Source organism: Buceros rhinoceros, unplaced genomic scaffold (genome assembly GCF_000710305.1).
Source record: "Buceros rhinoceros silvestris isolate BGI_N320 unplaced genomic scaffold, ASM71030v1 scaffold26939, whole genome shotgun sequence".
In the NCBI taxonomy this organism is placed as follows: Eukaryota; Metazoa; Chordata; class Aves; order Bucerotiformes; family Bucerotidae; genus Buceros; species Buceros rhinoceros.
Genome location: NW_010432557.1, coordinates 6,577 through 24,820, shown reverse-complemented (window position 1 = coordinate 24,820; position 18,244 = coordinate 6,577). Strand labels below are relative to the sequence as shown.

At 44.3% G+C, this 18,244-nt stretch overlaps 1 protein-coding gene across 1 annotated transcript in view; it reads left to right on the top strand.

The window, feature by feature from the left end:
• The window catches only part of CASR (calcium-sensing receptor), a 38,895-nt gene that overhangs the window by 17,968 nt on the left and 2,683 nt on the right, over positions 1–18,244 (top strand). Inside the window, exons 4-5 of the mRNA XM_010143836.1 lie at positions 13,017–13,247; positions 16,752–16,875. Of these exons, the coding sequence (XP_010142138.1) occupies positions 13,017–13,247; positions 16,752–16,875 (355 nt within the window). The remainder of the gene's footprint in view (positions 1–13,016; positions 13,248–16,751; positions 16,876–18,244) is intronic.

Sequence of the window (18,244 nt, the reverse complement as noted above, 5' to 3'; positions counted from 1 at the left end):
TTTAATTTTCTTTTTTTTTTTTTTTTTTTTTTAATGGATAGTAGATCTTGAATAAATTATAAATAACCATTGAACTCAGGTTTGATGAATGACTGTTGTTTTATTAAAAGAAATGACACCAAATATGCAGTATCATTTGGTTCCCTTTCTAACACGGAGGCAGCTAACCCAAGCACTGAAGTAATTTTTCCTACTTGGAACTAACAGGGTAGAATTTACACTCAAAAGCTATGACTTACTGCTGACCTAGAGAAAGACACAGTTCTTCACATCAGCATCAGCAGCGTTCTGTGCCGGATGCACTTTCAAAACTTGTTGGGACTTCGGATAGACATAAAGCATCAAGGGCTGTTAGAAGAAAGTGATAGCAAATGGCTGCAGAGAGACACGTGTACAGATTTGTTCTTTGCACAGCTGGGTAGAAAAGGCATTAAAGCACCTCCTGGGAAAGACATTTCTATCAGCTTTTGATTATGCAAGACATTATATGTAGCTCCCGAGTATATCCTGAGCTCGTAGGATAACCATTGGCTCTATTATTAGCTTTAATAATTGGACATTTAATTCTGTATTATTTAGTATGAAATTTAGACATAAATTAATAAAAAGAGCCCTATCTTAAGCTTTTAGATACTTCACCATAATAGTTATTGTGCCATATGATGACTCCCAAGAGCATCAAACCATTGTTTGCTCAGTCAGGACTTCTGCCAATAGATCGTTCACCGTTAGTACACACAGCACCCAGGCCATTGTACCCGGTGGATTTCTCCATATTGTATTTGTCACAAGTGAAAAACAAAGCGATTATGGCATCAAGTCTAGACTGGGTGGCCATGATGGTTCTTTCATATCATGGCTGTAGGTGAAGACAGCAGCATACAGAGTACAGTACCAAATACCGTCTAACAGCGCTGACAGTGAGCTCCAACTGTACCCTTACCGCTACATTTGTCTTTCCAGGGAGCACCTCTCTTCACAAAACGGGAGCTTAAAAAATGTTCAAATGGAGTCACTTTCCAAATGATCATGCGGTTTGAAATCCTTTGTATAATAAACTATGTGAATTTATGCCACACTCAGGATGGTAATCTTGATTCAGCTAAGAAACAGTTCACGTTGGATGTAAAGCCTACGTATTTTTCTTCTAAAGGGCCAGTCAACTTCTGTTTAGCATTTTCCCCAAAGACATGCTGACTAGTAGACTATTTTTTATTAGTATGACCTGTGGCAGGTCACATCTCTTGTAACAGATCATGTCATATTCCTAGTTGGGATTTAACTGACCTTTAGTTTCATTTGTCCTTATTTGACCTTGCTCTATTAGATTAAAGAGTCCAGATGAAGTACTCATGATTTTTCTCCACGGTATTTATGCAGATTGATCAAATTGCTTCCTGGTCTTATCTTGATAATTTAAACAGAGTGGGGTTTTAGTCATAAGACGCATTTTCTGCTTTATTTCTGTATCTTGCCCATTTACTCATCTTTCTTTTTGGCATATATTCAGTATTGCTTTAACAGCCTCAGCTCAGCCAGACATTGAACACATTTACATCCTCTTATTACTTCCTCATTTATACATGCACAAGTTACATTAGCCTTCCTTGCCACAGCATGCAGTGGAAAGGTCACATTAAGTGGCCAGTAATACTTTGCAGGATGTGGTGCCCTTTCTGTGCCTGTGGCTGGAATTCCTTATGCATAAGTCTGAATTTCACGATATTAAACACAGATGTTTGAGAGTGATGTGGGGGAAATGCATCGTCTTGATTGTTATTTGCCATTGCCTTAATCCATGCATTTTCTGCGAATTTTCGAAGCAGCACTTTCGTATTTGCTGCCAGAGTATTGAAGAACACACCGGGTAACGGTGTGTTGTCTACTGAGGCTGGAGGCGTTCCCCAAGGACTGATGATCTATCTGGGTTGGTTAGTATCTGTTTTCACAGATCTATGGGGCAGTTCTTGATCTATGAATGGATGCTTTACGTTAAATGTAAAGCTCAGATATTTCCCTTCTAAAGGGGTTTGTCAACCAGACTTGGATTTAACAAGATGTGTATCCCTCAAAGATTGTTGACTGATGGCAATTATATTTCTGTCCTATAATTTTGTGTTAATCAATCCTTAACCCCAAACTCTTGCTTTCTCATTGTTTTTTCCGGAATTTATGTCAGGCTAAGCAGCCTTTGGTTACAGAGGACATCTCTCTGCCTTTGACAATATTATCTTTGCTTGGCAGCTGTTGCAGCCCATTAGAGGCTGGCCCTGGACAGCCCACTGAGCAGAAATACAAGCCTTTGTAAGAGGGGTTAACTCCGATTCATGCCCTACAGGGACTGACAGGGAGGCGAGCTTCAGGCGCGCTGTTGGGAGCGCGTTACCCATGCCTGTGTACCACGAGGGTGGACTGGGATTGCTGTGGAATGGTATTAGGTAGCATACTGACTTTGTCATTCAAAGCCAGTGGCATTTTTATGCTTATATCCTAAACCTACCGTATCAGCGAGGTTTTTATTGCTCGAGGAGTGCTGTGGTGAACTCTCTGGTTTTGTCAGCCTTTTGGATCCAATTTAAATGCTTGAACTGTTCTCTAATCTCTTTCTAAGGACCTTCTATCTCCGTTAGTGTCACATTATGGCTCTAAAACAAGTGCCCCTGGGATAAGGATGTCCAGTGGATTTTTTTTGATAGGAAGGACAGTAACATATCATTCATTTAGCTTTCCTGTCCCTCCTTAGCTGTCTCTTTAGCTTTCCATCTTCTTATGGCCTTATGTCATGAGGGTCTGGCATAGCCGACACATTTCAATTTTAGTATGTTCAAGAAATTTCTTAATATGCAGCATAGTGATATTTTTCTTTGTTTTTCAGGTTTTTTAATGTTCTACTTTCCATTCGTATCATATTTGTGTTTCACAGTGTTGTTTGAATGGTCTGTTTTAGAGCACACCATAAATAAATATTCTTGTTCGAGCTTCATTTGTATGGTATAATAGCAAAATATCATTTACCCCTTAGTTAATGAGCTTTTAATGAACACAGCCAAAATTTCTGTACTGATAATGAGTTTATTATGTATGTGGTAGAGTCATTCAGTCCTTTCTTCTAGCTTGTCCATGGTTTTTCTCCATTGTGTGGGGTACAGAGCTCTCCATCATCACTGGCCTGCACTTGCACATCACTGGGGCAGAGATTGGTCAGAAGCCTGCTTGATTTTTTTTCTCGTGTTATATTCCACATCTAGGGATTCTCCACAGATGTTTTTTTTTTTTTTTTCATTTTGCTACCTCGATTTTTCTCCTGATTACTAGGAACTGCATTAAGACTCACAGGGGAGAAATGCTGTCACTCCAGCGATTTTGGTCGAGAAGAAATCCTCTGCAGTCAGTAGATGAGATTAAGTCTGTTTGGGATTGGCACTGAACTGTGACCAAGGCTACTCCAGACGCCTTAACTCCTGAAGTTACTTGTAGGAAGGATTCTTTGGGGCTCTAGGGAACTAATAGTACCATGTCATGCTTTAAGCCGTATGAATACATTGGAGAACCATCAGACAGCTGGATCTTAATTTAAAACAGAAAAAGGAGAAAACATTAGATGAAAAAAACCTCATTTGTCATCTCTCTTCTCCCCTGGAGTTAGTCAAACTCACTAATTGCAGTTAACTGCAACAACACTGTCCAAACAGGCTTTTTGACAGATTCAAAATTGTTTGCCCCTTTTCCTATAAAAAAAAATCAATTACAATTAAAAATGAAACTGTGACTTGAAGGTCACATTTTAAAGTTTCGTATAAAAAACATATTTGCACTGAGTTTCAGTTGACCGGATTTCACATGACATTTTCTGATGTAAATCTTTGGTTTCAAAAAATCCTGTAGTTGGAATGTATGTAGAGGATGTTCCCACTGTTTATTTCCTCGCGTATCATGTGGATCCGGTCAAGGCCAAGTGCATGACAAGTTTCTTACTGTATTTTCCAGTCACATCACACTTAGCAAAGTCATTATCCTTTATCATAGCATGCTTTAAGTGATGTCTTGTTAGCTATCAGCTTTGCATTAAGCAGTACAAGCTCGGGACTTGCATTCTGTAGACAAGTGCACTCAGAACAGCAGGTGTGCACATGGCCAGCGTGAGTTTTGGAGGGCTTTCGGGAAACAAAATATCCTGATCTCATCTTAATGTGACCTCTGATGTCCTAACTGATAGTTAAATCAGTCTGGAAAACCAGCCGTGTGATGCCAAAATACTGTAAGACCATTTCTTGATTCCTTTTGGAAGCTCTGTGACTCAGCAGACAGGTCCTTCTGAAGCATTTTAGAGCCAGTTTTGTAAGGATTTTCAGGCATTTGCAAACACCAGTAAATACCTAATGGAATTTTCTAAAGGATCTCAGTTAGACCTGACCTGCGCAGCCTCTGCTGTGAAATCCACTAGGCTTGTGTTTTTTGAATTCTTTCTGGACACCCTTGTAAACATAGCACGGTATTAAATCTGACCCTAAATCAGATTAGTCGCATTTTTTATCGAGTCCCATTATGAAATGCATGTCTTTGACATTTTTGTTTTAAGTGACTTGCTCCTACTTTGTAGCAGCTATTAATTTGTTACTTCCATCACCTTTCACTGTCAAGAAAGCATCAAAATTGCTGCAGTTTTGAATCAGCAAAGCAGAATCCATTGGTTGCTGGCTAGAAAACCACAGAAACTAACCGATCAAGCCTAGTCACCAAACGGTCCTTGTCGTAGGAAACTCTAGGCTTCACTGGTTTCCAAGTGGACTGAGCGCTCGCAGCGTGCATGAGACAAAGGAAGCACCAAGCACCTTCCACTGAGCAGCAAGTGGAGGTGTTTCCAGCACAGTCCATCTGAGTTCCTCCCTCGTACAGTTTCTGCAAGACTCTATTTGCGCGCCTGCTTCTCTCTCACAAAGAAAAAACAAAATGCCTGTGTGGGTGCCCATGTCAGCACCACTGCTGCCCCTCCGTGAGCAGAGGTCACTGGTCAGTGGAAGAGATCCGTCTCTCAAGTGACTGGGGATCTCATATCCGTGATGGAAGCAGAACTAAACCAAACCAATTATCAGTTAAATTATGTGCCAATCAATCAGCACATCTTGTCATGGCAGCTTGATGTCCTGTCCTGTACTTGCGTGGAGACCTGAATAAAGTCGGTCAGCTTTTGCAGGCGTAGGGGTCTCTGCTTCTGTGTCAACATGTCACCTCATTCCCACAAACCACTACATATGTCGGTTACACAACCCCGCACTTTCATTTCTCTTCAATGGAAGCCAGACTGACGGTCTCAGAGCCACCACCACCACCTCTGGATCTCTCTAATCTTCCTTTAATTTGTTTCTTCTTTTCTGATCAAGTGACTAGAACTAACTGCCGTTTCCAGGGGTACCTTTTCTACTGATGTACATTTTGGCACAATATTTTTCAGTGTAATTTTCTTTCTTACTTTCATTTCCTAATATTTCGTTTGCTCTTTCAACTGCATAATGCACAGAGTGTTTTTACTGAGCTGCCTACAATAATGAACAGATCTTTGTCTTGAGTGGTTGGTTGATTTAGTTTCCAGTAAAGATTATGAATAGCTTAAATTATTAATAGCTTAAATTTTTATTTCTAACATAAGGCACATTATATTTGTCATACACATTTAGCCTTCAGTCATGCTGTCCACTGACCTACCTCGGTTTTCAAGGATGTCATTTGGTTCTTACCAACGTGTAACGACTTTGAATGTCCTTGAGTTATTCACAGCCTTTGTACAGCTATTCTTGACTCTTGAACTGAACTCTTTGTTTCACCCTGTTTTTCACGTCACTGGCAGATCTAGCATTTCACCAGAGCTGGGATGTCCACCCCGTCTTTCCAGAATTCCCTTCCAGAGTTTATCTCCCTTTGTTCATCTGCACTGCTACCAGCCTGACAGTTTCAATTCTGGATCTTGTAGGTGTACACCAGTCCTTGTACAGTAGGTGATGACAAGTCGTCGTTATTTTAGCATGACGTGCCCCGTATCCCAACTACAGACCAGGCACTCCTTGTGCCTGGGGCTGGACACGTGTAACAGAAAGACTTCTCATTTTTTTGTGAGGTGTTTTACACGCCCACTGTTCCTGGGTCCCTTTCAACTTCTCCTTAGGGGTTACGCTTATAATGATAAACAGTATTAACTGTCACTTCTTCAGAGCGGAAAACCAATAGCAACCGGGCAGCTTAGGTGGAATGCCAGAGGTGGTGTATGGTAATGAATCGCATCTTCTACTGGCTGAAGAACTCTGTTATCTTCTGAGTGGCCTTTGCAAAAAGGTGAAATTAATATTAAAGAAACCATCAGCACTGATTGTTGTCCCCATTGGTGCACAATGGGCAGCAGAAGAGGAGGAGAGATTATAGAAAGGGCAGGAGAGTTCAGCTCCTGCCGACAAAAAGAATGCTTTGGGCAGAAGAGCTGGGTCCAATTAATATTCCCCTGCCTCAGACTTCTGGAAACAAGTATTACTGACTCAAGGGGCTAGGGGCAGCACCCTCCTGCCTGCTCAGGTCCTTTGGGTCAGAACTGGTCGGTACTGTGATGAAGCATTGCCTTTGGATGAGCCTAAGAGTTGGCCCGACATAAAAACCAGCTAGAACAAGATAATTCAAAGGAGGGAATGCATCAGGAGTTAAACGTTCCTATAAACAGTAAAAACCGGAGCTTTGCTAGCATGTAAATACAGAGAGACACATAGATGGAAACAAAAAGAAGAAAGAAAAGGAAAAAACTATTGCTTCAAGGAATATTTCTCTTAAAGTATTTTGCAAGTGTCTCTTTCAGAACTGGCAGGGGCATGTTTCCTCCTGATACTTGACGACTGGCAGAAATCAGATCCTGTATGCTGTCACCAGTGGGCTAGTGTGATACTAGAACTCTCAAGTCCTTACACCTGTTAAACATTATGAAAGTATCTTCTCCAGATCCTTGGAGTCCAAAACAGGAGGAGAGAACAGACCCTCAGTAATTCAGAATGAAAGGGAGGTCTTGCCATCTTCAGTACAGCTGCCAGCTTTTCATCTTCACATTGAGCCCTGAAGTGGAATCGTTCACTGGTCTCAGCTCGGGCACCCTACCAAAGCAAAGAGAAAAACACTTGGTACCCAACAGTCAAGACCTGTTTTACAGGCCTGGTTATAGCTAGGAAGGCAGAAATCAAAACTCAGTGTGAGAAAATGTATGTCAGCTGTCAAGACAGAATTCCTTGCACCTGCATGTTAGGAGAAGGAATTGTTTGTTTTTTATGGGGACAGATGCCTATAATGTGCCCAGGTTCACTTCTCTTGCAGGACCATTACATGTTAGAAAGAAACTGCAGAAGGAAGCCAAGGATATTAAACCCTTGCCAGTATATGAAGACTAGTTAAGTACCTGTCACAACTGAGACCGTAAACGACAGCCCCTACCAGGTCTGGATACTGACGTTTATTTAAGAATTAACAAGACTAGAGCTTTTTACCTGACTGATACCTCACACACTTCCTTGCTTTCCCCACATTCACTAGGTCTCACCTTCTCTTCCCAGCAGGGACGTTGTGGGCAGTCTGTCAAGGTGGAATTCGTCAGTTCGTGCTGTGCAGGTCCTCACGGTTACCCATCTCAAGCATTACGGGCTAAGGTCACTGGGCATCCCCTGTCATTCGTTTCCCCACTCTCAGTGTTTTTCATCCAGACGTGATCTTTACCACCTTCTTCCTAGCCCTAAGCCCTAGATTTGGTTGCAATCAGCCTCCTAACTGGGGGTTCTGTTTGACATATTGTTACTAACTGGAGGATTCAGGACATGCCACCTTTGTTTAGTCCAGCTGCTATCAAAATGGACAACTAGTACATACTCTTTGCAGCTAGTTTGTGCTCCAGAGTACGGAAGTTCAGCTTTGGACATTCATGCACACACACACGCACGCACAATTACCTGCTGCCTGACAGCATTTACAATTTAAGTGGATTTTTTTTGCCTGCTACCAGCCCTAGTGTTAGTGACACAAAGTGTCTGTTGCAGGTCAGGAAAAGGTGGGGAAAGGCAAAACAAAGGTAAAAAAAAAGTGGTGTTTATTAAAAGTGAGTCCGCATCCTTCAAACGGCTGAGTTATGTCCAGTGAGTAAATTTGGAAGGATCATAAACTCTGGCAGCTTAAATGTGAAAATAAGGCAGGCCAAAACACAGAATGAGGAACAGGCTGCAAATGGGGTAAAAGCTCATAAATCCTTCTCTCAAACAGTAGGACCGTCTGCTGAGCGATAGATTATCACTGCAAAAGACAAGGTAAGGCCAAGGCGGAAGAAAAGAGTGCTCTTTATGGACAAACTTGAGAAGGTTCCTGGGTTTAGTTAGTTATGAGGGACTTGTGGAGGGTCTGTCTGAGTGAAGTGACTGTAGAAGCAGCTATGGGACACAAGAACAAACAAACCTTCATACTTCCAGAGCTCACAAATGAAGCAGTTGAAGTGCTGTCTATGGATACCAATCCCTCACTTGAAACAGTCTTAGAAAGTTGACAGATGTGACATCAATTTTCTAAATGGGTTCTGGAGGAGATCCAAGGAATGAGGAGACCCTGACTGAGCCCATTATTACCCCTTTTACTGTAGTAAAAATTAAAAATAATAAGAAGGAAAAATAGAATATGCTGAGGAGGAGTTACCATGACTTTTGTGAAGAGATGCCCTACCTCACAAACCTCCTGAAGTTTTTTGAAAGCATTGGGGTGTGTATAGATACGCGTGTTCCTATTCTTAGAGATGCTCAGGTTTCTAAAATATTTCTGGTAGCCTGTCACCAAATTCAGTCCTCACATGGATGAACAATTGGTTGAAAGACAGCAGAGGATAAACATAGATGGTGAGTTCTGACTAATCACAAACAAGACCTTTAAACTTCAACAGGTTGTTGGGCGGCTCCTCATCTCTGACTGAGTCAAAGAAGCAAAAGTACTGTTAAGAATAGTCACCCTGGAAAAGGGACAGAAATGTAAACAGAGTGCCCTGGGGCCACTTTATTAACCCTTGGTGCACCTCACTTCAATATCACGTGCAGGTCTCAGAACTGATGAAGGAGACTGGGAAAGTTTGAAGAATGGTCAATGGAACAGCTTCTGTACAAGAAGCAGCAAAGTCAGGCAGGGCTCATCAGCTGGGCTAAAGAGAGATCTGACAAAGGTCTGTATAATTCTGAGAGGCAGGAAAAAGGTGACTAGCAAATGACAGTTCTTCATCCCTTCCAACACAAGCATGAAGGTCATCAAAAGAGATTAGTAGCTACTCTGTTCCAACAGGCAAGAGGTGCTTTTCTCATAAAATGTAGATCTCCTTGCTGTAGGAGTCTGTGGGTGTGAAAAGTTCACACAGGTGCAGAAAACAAATGTACAACATCACGGAAGAAAAATCCACTGCAGGTTATCAGATTCAAAGACCCTTGGCCCATGAAGTCTCTGAGCTGCAAAATGTGCGAGATTATTCTGGGGAATATTGGAGGTATCTGCTGTTGGCCACAGTCAGAAGCAGGTCCTGGGCAGATGGGCTGCCAGTCTGACCTAATACAACTGTATTTACGTTATGGTTTTATGATCCTTCCGTAAGAGTGAAAACCACATGACCCAGAATATCCAGCCGGGATAAAGCATGGGATGCTACGTGGCTGGGAATGGCCTCACCAGGAATAATGGGAGGGTGAACTAGAAGGCAGCTTGCAAGTTTTTCTAATAACAGGTGGTTTAATTAAAAGGCATTGCAATTCATCGTAGAGCTTGTGATAGAGGGGAAAAAAAAAGAAGAAAAAATTACAAAAAGATACATCGAAGACAGCAGCTTCCACGACGCCGTCCCCGCAGGCTGCCACCAGCTCTGATGGTGTGTTCGAGCCACGAGGTCAGCACTTCTTTCGTAAACCCTCGGTTCCAGGATATGATGCACGCACCCCTGACACGTGCTTTTGCCCTCGCTGAAGCAGGGTCTTTTAAGTCTTTGTGGATTGAGTCCTGGGTGTTTATGTTTCTATCTTTAGTAACAAAACACAGTGACACATTTTTAACTGTAAATTGTTTAGCTAATCATTGATAGACTGGTGCCTAGAAAAGAGTGCTGTAGTTATCCAGAGCCTACAACTTCCTCTTTTAAAGCTTAGTGCTTATATATTCCTCGGCTGTTTAAACTATCTTCATCCTGTAGAGAGCAGAACTTGTGTGATATACAGATATCATCCTCAGATTTTCTTGGCTTCTAAAACAGGAACATGTCCTAGTAGCCGCTCAGTTATCATTTCACAAGCTGCCCCTCAGAAATTTAGACTTGAGGACAAACGTTGGTATTTGCTGGAAAGAGAGAACGGGTTTTGTTACGCCTGTTGTTCCTGTTGTCCCTCCATTTGGAATTTTGCGTCTTTCCTGCATGAACTGGGCTCTCCTGCTCCCCAGCTGTGGCTGCACATTCTGTGCCTGGGGGAGGACAACAGGAAGTGCAGATCAGTGCTTTTAGATGAATATTCATCCTCCAGATAGCAATACCAGCTTATACATGAAATGGTTTATAACATGGATCCTCAGGTATAGTGTCGGTGTGACCAAGGGAAACGTGCTGCTAAAACTAGTCCTACGTAAACCCTCCAGTAGCCAGGGGTATATATTAGTTTCTAAGAAGCCTTGTGTCAGGAGGTAAGGCAAAGGAATAGATGAATTGAGGTGAGTGTTACGAATTTAAACAACAACAACAAAAAATTACATCCAGGGAATCCAGAAATTTCTCCGCTGTTCATCTTGCTGACTCTAAGGCCAGCCAGGCTCCTGCTGCTGCAGCTGGCCAGGAGAGGCAGGACTTGAACTGAAGAATCTTCAGTACAGCTCTTGCAAGATTGTCTCCTAAAGTGTGTAGTAGCTGTAATCTGTACAGCAGTGACATCCTGTCAGGATATTGTGGTGCTCGGCAGAGCGTTACAGCGCTGCGTGAGAGTGCATTACTGAGCTGCAGTGAGGAGAAACATGGCATTCAGCTCGATGTGACGACTCACATCTGATCTGGACATCAAAGCTGCAGGTGTCACTCGGTGGTAGGTATTAGAGTCTGCAGAGAAATGTGGGTTCCCAAGTGCTTGGGACCTACAGTGACAGAGTTCCTGCTAACACGTCCAGGATTGCAGCCCAGCTGCAGGTGAGGCTAGAGTGAGTTGATGCAGTACGGGGATCACTGCAGACCTGTTCTGATTTCAGAGCTGCTTCCACTCTGTTCTCACTGTTCCCTGATGGAGCTGGGCAAGTAGCATCTTCCTGGGTGCCCCTCAGGGATGAGAGGGGAGCGGTCTCCTCTTTTCTTCCCTACAGCCCAGCTCCTCTCCACAGCAGAGTGTCAGAACAGAGCTCTTTCTTTTGCCATGTCAATCAGAGGGTGAGGTTTTCCAGGAACAGGTCCTGGCTCTTCAGTGAGGTCATTCCAGCTGCACATCTTATGGAAGAGCTCCTCTACAGAAGAAGGCAAACAGGGATGAGAAAGAAAAATATCCCGCCTCTGCCATCTCACCCGTTATTCAAAGACTGAATACTGTGGCAATGTTTTGCTGTAGTTCTATCAACATCACACAAAGCTAAAAAGGCATTGCCAGCCATGTTGTGCGTAGTACCTCTGTGATTTTCCCAGACTCTCTCACGCTGGCATTGATACAGGCAGTGAGAGGAGTGTATCTCTGTGGCTCTTGGGATTTTAGCTTGAGATAGGAGGATCCCAAAAGGAAACAGAAAAATGAGACAATTTAGCAAAACTGATAGGAATTAATGAAGTGATTCTGTTCCACTTTCCCTGTGTTTCCAGGTGAAAAGGCTTCATCAAAACAGTATTGTCTGTTCTATGTCTATGGGGTGAGGAGGGCTCTGCCTGCCAAGACAAATTTATTTCATTTTGTTTTTTCTTACATTTTGCCAGGCAGGGTTATATTTTTGGGCACTTGCAGGTGAGAGAGAGGGTTTACAAGCTGTCACGTGGTTTATGCTGCAGTGGTCGAGGGGCAGCTGACAGCCAGGTGCCCTCAGAGTCACCTCAGCATTCTGTAGATGAGCTCTACAGAGAAACTAAGAACTTCCATGAAATGGGAGGGGGGAAAAATACCTGAGAAGTCCATAAACCAGCAACTAACTTTTGAAGAATACGATGTGGATGCATGGTATCACAGTTGCCAGTACAGGCTTTCGTTCATGCTGCAGTGTCTTTGGTCTACCTGCCAGGCTATCTAGGTCATGAATTTCGCAACTGCAGTTGTCCCTGGGATTAACTGCTCTTGACTTCAGTGTATGAGTTTAAGGCATGAGGTGAAAATTATAGGAGTCAACACATGGGGACAGGCAGAATGTGATTACTTGAAACTACACAACTAGGAGACAGGAGCCAAAGAAAAAAGTGGTATGAATGTTCCAGGCCTGCCATGTGGTGAACCAGCTTGATTTTTTTGTTTTTCACTGAAGTGCGTTGGGCTGGGGGTTTTTCACTCAAAAGTCAAGTTTGAACTGTTTCTCGAGCATTCCTGTTTCCGAGTGATTGATCATTCAGAGACGAGCGATGCCAACCGAGAGCATTTACACAGAGTGGTTGCAAGTGCAGTGGGAGCGGTGTGTGTGGGGGTGACTGGAATGCTTAGTGACTGCTGCCACTTCTCTGCCCCTGGCGAAGAGCTACGGGCTTACAGGGGTGACTCAGAAGAAGAATGCTGAATGGGTGATGATAGGGTAGCAACTGGTAAGCGTGACAGATGGGTGCCGACCACCTGAGGGCTGCGATACCTTGTGCTGTCTACAAGGCTTGCACAGGGTCTGTGTGCGCGTGTGATATCTCTGAGAGAAAGCCTGCTACTGCTGTATTAATTGATTTTTAAGAGATTAAGGACTGTAGTAAAGTGGGTATTTCCAGTTCAGTCCCCATAGCAGATGTGTGCTGTGGCAGGGTGGTGACACGCAGGTGTTCATGATGTCCCTCTGTTTCTCTCTAGGTTCTCAAGCATCTGCGACACTTAAATTTCACCAATAACATGGGAGAACAAGTGGATTTTGATGAGTTTGGGGACCTGGTAGGGAATTACTCAATAATCAATTGGCATCTCTCTCCGGAGGATGGCTCAGTCGTCTTTGAAGAGGTTGGGCACTACAACGTTTATGCCAAGAAAGGGGAGAGGCTCTTTATCAATGAAAACAAGATCCTGTGGAGTGGATTCTCTAAGGAGGTAAGTGCTTAAATCCTCACAGCAACTTTTCCCAAGTTTCCACAAGCTGAAATTTGAACTTACCCCGTACACTCCTGTATTATGGCTCCCTGACTCATTAAAAGATCCATTCGTCTTACTGTTTATGTGGTTTCTGCCATAGTCCTTCACACCCTCATTACACACTTCTGGAAATAACAGGCAGCTGCTTCTCCCCTCCTATGCATTTGATGAGCCTGGGTATTACTGGTTTAAATAATGCCTTTTTTTTTCCAGCCCAGGTAGGTAGTTTGGAATTCTGCAGTGCTGTTTTCACAAGCATGAGAAATTCATTACCCAAGTCTGGTTGTTGACTAAGTCAAGTTTTCCTGAGTTCATTAGTTTCATTGCCGAAAACAATGCTGATCCCAGTATTTCTGCATCAAGCATCTCTTCATGCTCCTAGTTAAATTCACAGTTCTTTCTGCTGGCTTTACCCTCCACATCCCAGAGCCTTCCTCACACCCTTGCCTTCCAAACCAAACAGAACAAGCCCTGTCAGTCTGCCCAGGTTAACTTGGACATGGTCCTCAAATAGTGGCAGATGACATTACCTGCTACCTATGTGTTGAATCTACCAGAAGGTGCTAGAGCAGTCTCAGAAGTGTGTGATGTAGCCGTTGATTTTATTCAGGCCTAAGTCCTTCTCCCCTTCATCGTATATGTTAGATGGTTTCAGCATGACTCTGTCTTCACTGGCAGCCAGGGCTGTGTCTCCCCCGTGTGATGGGAATGTGGTGCAGAGATCTCTGGACAAGAGCCAGGAGAGCTGCTGTCACAGCCGGCAGCAGCTGACTCTAGCCTAGACAGAACCCCCGGCTCCCAGACGAGATACTGAGCGGGCATCAGGCTTGTGGCCTGAGAGGTGACACAGGGAGCGTTAGCTTAGAAATGTCACTGCCAGGCCCTGCTGCAATGTTTAGACGTGTTAAATCAGCACCTGATTAATGAACAAATCAACTCACTTCCAGGTTATTATTCACATTGGGTGACAGATCAGGTAGCTCTTCTGCAGCAGCTACACTTACCCGATCTATCTACGCCATCAGCTAAGCCTTACCTCTACTCCAGGTACCCCACCTTCACTTATGGTTTAAATCCAGAGCTGTCTGAAGGAGGCGGGGGTCAGGCAGAGGACATGACCACAGAAATACTGGGCCCAGGCTTTTCTAAGCCCAGCTGGAGTCTCCGAGCACAAACTACAAGTGGAATTAAAAACACCTGATATTCTAACCTCTCCTAGTGATCATTACAAATGCACCTTTTCCAACAGTTGGGATTTTATTGTTATTTACTTAAACTGAGTAATTGTGTTTTCTTGGTCTAAATTCCTCGAGCAGTGCAATATTTATCTTCCTTCTCTGTCCTAAACTGTTAAAAATGAGACTGGATTTTGCTGAGTGTCATGCCAGGGCATTCAAATTGTGTGCCAGTGGAGGGATTTGTGATCTCCGTGTCCGCTGCAGCCTTTTATTCGACTTACAGAGTCTGAATTTCTTCATCGAAAAGGCTCTGCTCAAGAAGAGTAGCCAGTACTTCACTTATTGAAGACTTCTGTGCCCCTGTCATCCTTAAAAAGAGATTAAATGTAGTTAATTTTAACACAGTAACTTTAGCATTGGCCAGACTTGCAAAAGAACAAGTTAAAGAATAGGTGAGACAGACAGATTTGTCTTGGCAGAACTTGATGAAATTCCCCACAGAATACTTAAGAAGGCAGCAAAGCAATCTCAAAAGTACTAGCAATTCATCTTTGAGAAGTGTGGAGGATGGGTGACGTCTCAAAGGATTAGAGGAGTGTAATGGTAATACCTGTTTTTGGAAGCAGATACAGGAGAGCTAAAGGTATTACACATGATGGAGCTGAGCTTCAGATACCTGAAAGACTAGACGAAAAAACAAAACAAACAGTTTATAAACACTTAGAGGATAATAAACTGATAAGCAAAAGCCGACATGGATTTGTCAAGATGAAATCATGCCAAACCAATTTAATTTTCCTCCTTGGAAGCTCAGTCAGCTTAGTAGATAATGGGGAAGCAGTGCATGACTTCAGTCCCGCACCTTTGATTCAGCCCTGTTCAAAATCATCAGTGGCAGCCTTGGGAAAGACAGTCCAGAGTCATGAAGTCCTCTTGATGATTGCACTGCCTGCTGAAAGCCTGTCCCAGGGAACAGGTATCAACAGTGCACTGCATTAATAGCGATAGGTAGTGACAGCAAAGAGCGAGTGCTGCAAGGGGGGGCTGCGGGGATGTGCCCTGGGTACGGATCTGTCCAATGAATAATGCAATCCTGATTAACAGCCTAGAAACAACGGTCCCAAGCTGTAGCTATAGGTGCAGCTGTAGCTGTGTTGCTCTATAGGCAATAGTGACCGCTCTCAGCTGCAGGTAAATAGCTGGGACACAAAATAGGCACCTCTGCATAGCAGCTGCCACCACTACCCAGGGCTTGCTTATTATCCTGTGGCTGAGGCCACACAGGCGATTTCCAAACCATACCCTGGACTCACTGCCTAAGTGCCTCCACACAGGAGGCTTCTGGAGATCAACAGGTTAGCAGACCTTGGGCAAACTAGCAGAAAACTTCCAAAAAGGTGGATGGAGGCTTCCAAACAGAGGACCCCTTAAGTATATACAGATCATGGTACTTTGCTGGCAATGGAGATTGCGGGTTTAACTCCGCTGAGATGAGAAAGCCGTGTTCTGCATCAGCTCAATCTCCTAATTTAGTTGGGAAAAGGCGAGCTCAACCTCAGGTTGCACTTCTGTGCAAGAAAAGGCTGAGACTTCGACTTTGGCTGAACAGCTTGTTGTCAGTGTGCATTAGGCGAGCGGTGAGCATCCTCATGCAACCACTTGTTGCCAAGATATGACCACGCCCAGGTGGCACACACAGCCAGCAGGTGACACAGCGCATCGTTTGCAGCAGCAGAAGTCTGGAAGCCTTTGGGTCTGCACAGAGCTGCTGATTTGCATCTTTGGATGATCAGTGTTGTAAAAACAGGAGGAACTGGGTTTCAGAAAACTGTTTTAATTCGTATAAATCGTTAGCAGTCAATATGCAATATATGGGATCAAGGATCAGCAGTCAGAGCCCATCATCTCCCAGGCTGACTCAAATTCCTGCCAGTAGATATTGATTAACTTTTCTTTTAACCACCTACTTACTGTTTTCTGATCTGTGTATCATGGGTCACACACCAGTTTGCAGTGCTCACAACACAGCAGAGGTTACAAAGATCTGCTGATCTTCCCTACCATCCCTCGTTCTGTTCTTTCAAACGAATAATCGCTGCAGTGGGTTGGGGAAGGACTACTGTGCAAAATATATCTGTTCTGTGAAGAGGTGAGCCTCTGAGGCTCTCCATCCAGCATGCTACTCAAGCAGTAAAACCCTTGGCGGAAGCCGAAGGTCCTGCTGTAGAAAGACTGAATGTGGGGCACTGCCACCGTTAACCCTCCTCGGGCTCTTTTCTTGCAGGTGCCCTTCTCTAACTGCAGCAGGGACTGCCTCCCGGGCACGAGGAAGGGCATCATTGAGGGAGAGCCCACCTGCTGCTTCGAGTGCGTGGACTGCCCTGACGGGGAGTACAGTGATGAAACAGGTAATACTCGCAGAGCTGCTTTGGGGTTTCCAGAGGACCATGCGAGCTCTCTGGGCATCAGCTGCATTTGTGCTGAAATCTCTTCCCTGCAACGCTGAGCTGGAAGCTGCTTTGCCAAGGGGCTTCACAGAAAGTCTGGAGCGACTCTGTTGAGCATTGGCACTGCGAGAGACCAGAATCCCTGGGTCCTATCAAACACCCATGGGCATCTTTCTCATTGGTTCTAGTGGGAGTTTGGATTGAACTGCTCAGGTTCTTCAGTGGAGGGAAAAGGAACCTCAGTTTTAGAGCTGGTTGAAAAATTCTGAATTTCCAACACCATTACTGCCCCCTCAGTTCTGGGTGTCCTCCGGGTAATGAAGGCAAGTACATCTTTTCAGAACAGCGGTACCCTGCATGCTGCAGAGTGGTCAGGACCTCCTCACGCCATCTCCAGCAGCGTTGGTCCCAGCGCACGCTGCAGACCTTGCCTGAGATGGGAACTGCAGTAAACTGCACGCAAGACTGAACAATTGCTCTCCTTTAGGATAACCTATTTTGCATCCTATCAGGAATGATAATTTTTTAGCATGAACATACAGTTCTACCGGATGCTTGGGAGTAGCATTTTCAAACTCTGGTCGTGTGTAATGGGGGTCTTTTGGTGTTTTTCACAGGATTTTGTGAACTGACACTGGTGTGCTGGAGAAATTTGTGGGTCTGAGGAGGTGACTGCCTTCTGACTCCACAGCTATTTCAGCTGAGAGTAATGCTCTTTATTTCCTGCGCTTGCCAGGTTTCCAGGCGTAGAGAGCAGTTTTACAGCCAGCTCGTGGCTCAGCTCATCCAGCTGAGACAGTGATAGTACCAAAGGAGACAATCTGTTGTGTCCTCTCCCAGCTGTTTGCTCCCACCCGTTGTCTGGGAGCAGTGCTGGTACCCCGTGACCATAGCGTGAGTGGTATCAGGTCTCTGGTCCTCCTGAAAACAAACTCTTGGCAGCTAGGAGAAGCTGCACGACCTCTAGTGCTAACACAAAAGAGGGGGCAGGAATGAGCAGCCTTGGGGGAGGAGGGGATCTGGCTTACTCCCTTCAGTGGCAGAGGCAGCCGAATCCCCTGGTATGCGACATTAGCTCTGCCTTGCCTGCGGTTTGCAGTTTACCCTCCAGGTAAAAGGCACGAGAAAATAAAAATGATAGGCTGAATTGACATGAAGGAAATGACGTGGTGGTGGGAGCTTCTGACCGAGCTTTTGCATCAAGTGCACATTCACATGAACAGCTTGGGTGAGGCAAGCGGTCGTTAGGAAGCAGTGTCATGTCAGGTCACTGGTGCTCCTTCCAAGAACGAGAGAGCTTGAAATCCTCTGCCCTCGTTAGCTGGGCATT